At 39.6% G+C, this 8,317-nt stretch overlaps 1 protein-coding gene across 4 annotated transcripts in view; it reads right to left on the bottom strand.

Annotated features, from left to right (window-relative positions):
• Positions 1 to 4,770: 4,770 nt before the first annotated feature.
• Mtm1 (myotubularin 1) overlaps positions 4,771 to 8,317 on the bottom strand; it is a 104,172-nt gene continuing 100,625 nt past the window's right edge. For all 4 annotated transcript variants that reach the window (XM_040744710.1, XM_040744712.1, XM_040744711.1 and 1 more), the window contains one exon: positions 4,771 to 6,455. In XM_040744710.1, coding sequence (XP_040600644.1) covers positions 6,288 to 6,455 — 168 coding nt within the window. In that variant the 3' untranslated portion in view covers positions 4,771 to 6,287. The remainder of the gene's footprint in view (positions 6,456 to 8,317) is intronic.

Raw genomic sequence — 8,317 nt, 5'->3', positions numbered from 1 at the left:
TTTCCTTCTGTTTGCTTGTTTTGTCTGATTTTGATGCGTTGGTTTTGCTTTATCTCACTATGTTTTTATTTTTATCCCTTAGAGACATGTCTATTTTCTAATGAAAGAGAGAAAACAGAGTGGATCTGGATAGGAGGGGAGGTGCAGAAGTAGTGGGGGCAGTGGAGGGAGGGCAAAGTATAACCAGGATATATTATATGAAACATTTTATCTATTTATTTTATTGTGTATGCAGTGTTTTGCCTGCATATATGTCTGCACACCAGATATCATTATAGGTGGTTGTGAGTCACCATGTGGTTGCTGGGAATTGAACTCAGGACCTCTGAAAGATCACCCTTAACCTGAGCCTTCTCTCCAACCCTGAAAAACATCTATTTTCAATAAAGGAAAAATAATTTCAAATCCTGTTCCTGTCTCTGTTCTCTGTCCACTGACCTCTGTGGTGATGGCAGAGGTCCTGTTCTTCTGGTTACAGTTTCGCTCACTCTGGAGCATTGTCTTATTACACAGTAGCACTCTTTACTATAGATGACTTTGTTCCCCACTGGCTCTTTTTCCTTCCTTCTTAAAGCCCATTTTCCTGGTCTAACCTCTCAAAAAGTATCCATCCTTTCTATGTTTTTATAGATAACTCTCTAGAAAGAGAAGCCTACATTTACCAGAACTTCACTGACCACCGTCTCACCTATCCATGCATTCAAATGAATATATAGTGTATGCCAACTATATGCCAGAAACCTCTGTCAGGCATTACAGCCAAGAAGCAGTGGGAGCAGGTATCTAACTTCACAATGAGGAAGAAAGACATGCAGCACATTAATTTCAACTGAGTATGGCATATACCATGATAGGGGAATAGAGGTATTAATAGAGCATAGAATAGAGGACTTAAGATGAGAAAGATTCTGTTACCAGATTTAGGGGATTCAGCCTGTGTGCCAACAAGTCAGCTTCAGCCACCCATCCCAAATGAAAGAGACAAGCTAATAGTGAAACACAGAAATAGGAGATGTTTAATGAGGCCACATTGGGAAGAGGGATCAAGAAATCCAGAAACACATAGCCCCAAAGGCTACTTTTGAGGTCCTGTCACAAGGTTTGGGTTTAAATAGAAAGCAAGAAATATGTGTGGCTAACCAGTCCAGCCAGTTACAAGGGGAAAGTTTTATGGAAGGAAACTGATACTTCTTGAATGACAATAGGAAGGAAGATGTGTTAGTTCTTTTCAATTTCTTTGTCCACAGCTCCTTGCCGGAGTCTGAAATATGGGCTACCTCAGTTTTTGATGCAAAAGCAATGTTTTTTTTTCCATCTGAATGTCCCTCAGCCTTGTTACTTTAGTTGCTTGAGCCAGCCCCCTTAGCCTTTTAATCTCTCATGTTGTTTGGTCTGTCCCAATGAAACTGCTTTCAAGTGTGTCTGTGAGGGATACACTAGAATCCAAACTGAACTATTTTCCACCCATAGTTTACTAGATCATTGTTCATTGAAATGACCTCTTCCCTTAACTGCCAACCACACAATGATACTTTTCCATGCTTCTTCCACAATCTGCCTCTTCAAATCTTGGGGCTAATCGCATTTCTCTAATTACATGGATAATGTCATCCATCTCTTTGGGTTTTGTTTCCATGTCAATTTACTTACTTCTGTGAGCCCCAGGCTTACATTGAATCAAATACTTCATCAAACAGAGTATGTCTCAAACCCATCCATCTCACCACTATGACTTGATTCACTGTTGACACACCCTATGTCAAAAAAAGAAGCAGGAAGCAGAAACCTCAGTCTAGATTGAATGCCACTACTCTAGAAAACAAGAAAAGCTCTGAGACCCAAAGCTGCACTTTTTTTTCCTTTTTTAAATTTCATCTTTCCAGTCACAGACTCTTGATTCTTTTAAAAATCTGTACCTCCACTTGTCTCTGCATCAGGTTCAGTCCCCATCAGGTAAAACACAGTAGCCTCAATCTGACATTTTCATGCTACTCCTTGTGCCCTCAAATCTATCTTTTATGCATAGACCGAGCCTACCTTTTTGTCTTCTTCCAGGCTTGGGTATATAGCAATCTAGGTATTCCAATTTTCTTTGAATTCTACATGCTGTATCATATTTCATACATTGGAAGCTTCTTCTTCTTTTTTTTTGTTTTTACGAGACAGAGTTTCTCTGTATTGTGTTGGAGGCTATGGGTCCAGCCCAGCCTCGAACTCACAGAGATCCGCCTGCCTCTGCCTCCCGAGTGCTGGGATTAAAGGCGGGTGCCACCAACGCCCGGCACGTTGGTTGGAAGCTTCTACTCTATTCCTTTGTTTTGTAATGAGTTGTTTCTGTTTTACCATCCATATTTTCCTAAATAAGAATTACTTTTGAACTTTCATGATTGAAATGATATTACAGTCTTTGTGTCTTTCTAAATTTTAGAGATCAGCCCTCTGTCAGATGTGGGGTTAGTGAATATCTTTTCCCAATCTGTGGGTTGCCTTTTGTTTGATCTCCAAAATGTACAAAGAACTCAAGAAGCAAGTCTCCAAAACACCAAAAGGATCCAATCAAAAAGTGGGGTACAGAACTAAATAGAGAATTCTCAGTAGAGGAGTCTAAAATGGCTGAGAGACATTTAAGAAAGTGCTCAACATTCCTAGCCATCCAGGAAATGCAAATCAAAACAACTCTGAGATACCAAGTTACTGCTGTCAGAATGGCTAAAATCAAAAACTCCAATGACAGTTTATGCTGGAGAGGATGTGGAGAAAGGGGAACACTCCTTCACTGCTGGTGGGAGTGCCAACTTGTATAGCCACTTTGGAAATCAGTATGAAAGTTCCTCAGGAAAATGGGAATCAGTCTACCACAAGACCCAGCAATTCCACTCTTAGGCATATATCCAAAAGATGCACATTCATACAACAAGGATGTCTGTTCCACTGTGTTCATAGCAGCATTATTTGTAATAGCTAGATCCTGGAAGCAACCTAGATGCCCCTCAACCGAAGAGTGGATAGAGAAAACGTGGTACATTTATACAATGGAGTACTATTCAGCAGAAAAAAAAACAATGGAATCCTGAAATTTGTAGGCAAATGGATGGCACTAGAGGAAACCACCCTGAGTGAGGTAACCCAGTCACAAAAAGACAAATGTGGTATGTACTCACTCATTTATGGATTTTAGACATGAATCAGGTGAGTACCAGCATACAATCCTATTGCCAGAGAGTCTGGGAAACAGAACCTTCATCCAGCGACTGATGAAAGCAGAGGCAGACTCCCACAGATAAACACTGAACTGAACTCCTGGAATCCAGTGACAGAAAGGGAGAACTGATGAGCAAAGGAGTTTAGACTGAGCTGGTTTAACCCACAGAAACAGTTGGCCTGAATAAGGGGGAGCTCTTGGGCCCCAGATTGATGGCTGTGTGGAAAGCATGGGACTGACCCAGACCCCCTGAATGTGTCAGTGAGGCTGCCTAGGTAACCTATGGAGACTTGGGTAGTATTTATCCCTGGTGTACAAACAGACTTTGAGTGCCCATCCCACAATGAGGGATGCTCTCTCAGCCTGGACTCTTGAAGGAGGGCCTAGACCCTACCCTGGATGACATGACAGACTCTGGAGATCCACCATGGAGGGCCTCACCCTCCCTGGGGATCAGAGTGGAGATTGAGTGGGGCACTGGGGGGCCTGTTGGGGAGGCAGAGGGAGGAGGGAAGGGAGAGGGAGCTGGGATTGACATGTGAAACAAGCTTGTTTCTAACTTTAAAAAAAGTTGGGGCTATGGCTCAGTGGTATAGTACTCAGTGGACCCCTAGGGTCAATTCCTGGAATAAAACAAGGGCATAGCATAACATCTCATTGTGCATCAATGTATATTTCAGATGAAAGGTGTGGTTGAGTTACTTTTTTCTTTTTTTAACAAAATCTTTAAAACATTTCTTCTATACTATACATTTAATGATGCATACATTTATGTTATACATTAGACTTCTGGTTTTCTCCATCCTATAACTTATTTATTTATTTTACTATGGTGTAAATATAAACTGACCTAAAACTCTAGAAATTTGCTTTTACTGACAGTTTTATTTAATAACCCTCAATGATTATTCATCTTATATATATATACATATATAATCAGCAAATTATTTGCTGGCAGAGTCCCTAAGGCAGGGAGCTCTAAATTCAACTCCCAACAGTGAATAAAAACTAGGTATAGTAGCATATCCTAGTGTTTTGGAAGTAGAGGCAGGAGTATCAAGAGTTCAAAAGATATCCTCAGTTACATTAGGAACGCCTGGAAACTCCATTTTAATTTTATTTCACTGTGGAATTATGCTATCTTGTCAAGGTGAATGCTTTCTATCTTATGTATGTATGTATGTATGTATGTATGTATGTATGTATGTATGTATGTGGTGATCTGGCATCAGTGTGCATTTTCCTAAAGGTTTCCAGATCTGTCCATCAATAGAAAATTAATTTGGCCATTTGTCAGCTGAAATGGAAATAGGCTGTTTGTGGCAATGCATGACTGTGAGATGGACTCAGGAAGATGAGAAGTTCAAGGCCAGCTTTGGTGATACAGTGAGTTGGAGGCCAACCTGGGTTATATAAGACTTTAGGTCAAACAACAACCAGAAAAGAAAACAAATGTTGCTACTGTGATTTAAAAAACTACATGAAGTATATCCAGAAAAAGAAAATAAGCAAATAATGTGGGTATCATGCATATCTTAAACACACACAGTTATATCCTTGGAAATTGATTTAGGTTTTAGTAAATATATTTATTGCAGCAGGTCCTTAATATTTATTGTCATGAAAATGTTTTCATGAAATTTCAAAGTCCTTTGAGCTATTAGTATTAGCATTTTTTTCTTTTTATGGAGTGACACTTTTAATTTATAAAATATTTACAGCGTTTACAAAAAGCAAAAGAATAAAATTTTTATACTTACAAAATCCATACATCACACTACTATATTGAGATGTCTTATTTGGTAGATCAGTAAGCTGTGACATAAAATAATTTACAAAGATAAATTTAATCTCTCTTAATTCACTGAAAACAAAACCATATTAGCTATAAATAATCTTTACAAATCACTGTAAAACATTAATTGCGTTAACTCTAGTTTTAGCTTTTACAAATATATTTACTAAAAGAAATTAGTTCAGTTATCAAATAGAACTGTGCATTTAAAATTTCACTTCATACTACAAAACAAAATGAAAACACCTGAAAAAGCAAACTGCCCATTACTTCAAGTAATAATGTGCAGAACCAGTTTTTGTGCACGCACATAAAGAGGAACCCAACACCATTTAAACGGAGATACATAAACACAATACTTTCAAGAATACACTTAAAAATGTACACTTGGGATATTATTTTAAGAAAGATACCCTAGCCATAGCTCATCCATCCAAGATGGTGAAGCCTCCACTTTGGCAGATAAGCTGTACTGACTAGGGGTGTGTTTGCAAAAATATTCACCTAAGCAGCAGAAGGCAGCCCACATCCTCACACAGTGCTATATATACATGGGTTTCGCCTCAACCTGAGTATGACTCAGTGTTAGACAAGCTCATGGGAGAATTTAGAAAGCAGAGCTGGCAAAGTTATGGACAAAAATCAAATCATATCACTTTTTTAATATAAAAATATGCTTGTCTTGAAAAAATGATGGCAGAACCTTTTATTTTCAAAATTTCAAAATGATGAAATGAATCTTTTTTTTCTTACATTACCACTTACGGTGGTATAAAAATTGGCAATTATTTCAATGCCTTGCTCTTGGAATCTGCCGAGGAAGCAGAGTGCAATTTGGCTCTGGCAGTAATACCCATCTTTCACATTTGGATTCATTTTAGATAATCGAAAGCAACTGTTGTAAGCAGCTGCAGGAAAATCCATTTTACAAACACATCCCCCATCTGGATTTGAAATAATGTTTCAATTAAGCCCAAAAAATACATACTGTATATGTAGCATTCATATAGATGTAAATTAAATTTAAATTTTATCTTCACAAAAGCGCTTTGTAAAAAAAAAATTGTGAGGATTTTCTAGAACCCCCGCTTGGTTCCTGTCTTCGGACTGCTACACAGACACCGTAGATTTCTTGTAATATGTATTACAGAAGGCACATACTCAAGAGTCCAAGATGTTAGTTCAACTTCTAAATGGAGGCAGGTATTTAAATCTACTCCTTACACATGCCCAAAATGAAAGTCAACTATTTCACTAATCTAGAGCTCAAGTGCAGTGGCAGTGATCCTCTTAGAAGTGAGTTTGCACATGGGGCATCATCTGTGAAGGACTGGAAGGTGAAGCAGGAGAGTCAGAAAGCTTGGCAGAGTTGGCAAGCTGCAATTCCTCGAGTCTCTTTATATAATCATCACGCAAGGCCAAGAGCTCCATGTAACGCTGCTCCACTGGGTTAGGCTGCTACAAAGAATCATAGACACAAATTATATTTTATGCTAGTCATGTCATCTGCCCACTGCCTTGATATTGACCCCCCCTTTTCTAAGAACTGACATACACACATACTTTCCTTACATACTGCACCAAGGACACATAGGGAAAAACAGAGTCCTAAAACACACTGCTAGATTTTCACCACTGAGAAATAGAGTGCACACACTTCTTCACACTTGCATGGCAGCTCTTGTAGCACTAATTCTAGTTGGTATTAATAACAAAAACCCAGAGACAGATATTGGGGCTAAAGCTGAAGATCAGAAAAGCTAAGCTGCCAGTCACTAGACCAATCCTCAGACCAAAGGGGTGATCCTGTCCTGAGACTGCATCTCTAGACTGCACTGCTCTCCACCAAACCTCAGAATGCAATGAGTTCCTGTCTCCTCCCGCTTTATAGTCCTCTCTCCACCCAGCCATATCACTCCTGTCTCCACCTCCCTAGTTCTGAAATTAAAGGCATGTGATCCCAAGTGCTAGAATCACCTTTGTGTAAGCTGTTTCTCATTTAGACTGATTAACTCTCATGTAGTCCATGGCAGCCTTGAACTCACAGAGATCCATCTGCCTCTGTCTCCCAAGTGCTGGGATTAAAGGTGTGGCCACCACTGTCTGGCCTCTATGGCTAACTAATGTGGCTAGCGTGCACTCTGATCTTCAGGCAAGCTTTATTTGTTAGATCATAAACAAAATATCACCCCAACCTCTAGGCATCCATCAGCCTAGACACAGCTTCACATTTCTGTGTTGCCCATCCCTAGATCCACTGTCCTCTTTCATTCTGAAGGACATTTCTTCACAATTTGTTGTGAGGCTTTCCTTTCTGTGTAGACTTGTGACACTGCCTAGTGGTGACTATCCAGAAACAAATTACAGTATTACTTTCTATTTTGCTAAAATTGATGTAACTGATAGTACTGTGTATTTAGTGAATGGCATTTGGCTCACTGTTGTGCTTTCTAAATTCTGTCACTTCAGAGTCTCACAGTACTCTGCAAGACCATCCATTTTCCCATGAGCTTACTCTCTGAATGAACACACAGCTGAGAGCAGCAAGCACTCACGACCTCTGGCTTGGCGGTCAACTCCCACTTTGCCTCTTCCCAGCTGTGTAACAAGGTTCTGTGTGCCTCTATCAACCTCTTTGTACAAATGGGCAAGACTGCAGCATGGCCCTTCCAGTATTGTTCTGAGAGTGCTGTGCATCTGTGTCACTGCAATTCCTTTCAGTAGTCAACAGGGATTGATGTTGGCATAAAGGCACAATGGGATCCTTCCCAGCATGTTCATTTCTATAAACCTCTATTTTGAGATACAAATCACAGAGTGCACATATCTTAAAATGTTCTGCTCAATGAATCTCTATGAAAGTATATACTTAGGTAATGAGTGCACATATCTTAAAATGTTCTGCTCAATGAATCTCTATGAAAGTATATACTTAGGTAATGATCACCCAGGTCAAGATGTATGAGAGAAGAGTTCTGTAGGAGACTCATGTTCCAACGCCATGAGTAGTGGCTTTCCAGAAAGCTTGAGCAGCATATGAAACAGTAAAAAAAAGCTAAAGCCTATAAAAGTGCCTTCCTGTAGCACATATAGTAGCTCCCAGAACTGTATTGCATTAGTCTGTGTTAAAATGTCTAGCCAAGCTGAGTTCCAATAAAGCTGTGGCTGTGAGTACCACTGGACTGGTTTCTGCTAGCATTAGACATGTGATAATGACCAGGATTCTAGAGCAGCAACCCTGAGTCTTGACAAGTAAGACCAAGTCTTAGCTTCTTGTGGCTGCCCTAACAAGTGAACAGAAACTTTGGTGGCTTAAAATA

This window comes from Mesocricetus auratus, unplaced genomic scaffold (genome assembly GCF_017639785.1).
Source record: "Mesocricetus auratus isolate SY011 unplaced genomic scaffold, BCM_Maur_2.0 Super-Scaffold_100003, whole genome shotgun sequence".
Classification (NCBI taxonomy): Eukaryota; Metazoa; Chordata; class Mammalia; order Rodentia; family Cricetidae; genus Mesocricetus; species Mesocricetus auratus.
This window is presented reverse-complemented; position numbering and strand designations above follow the sequence as displayed.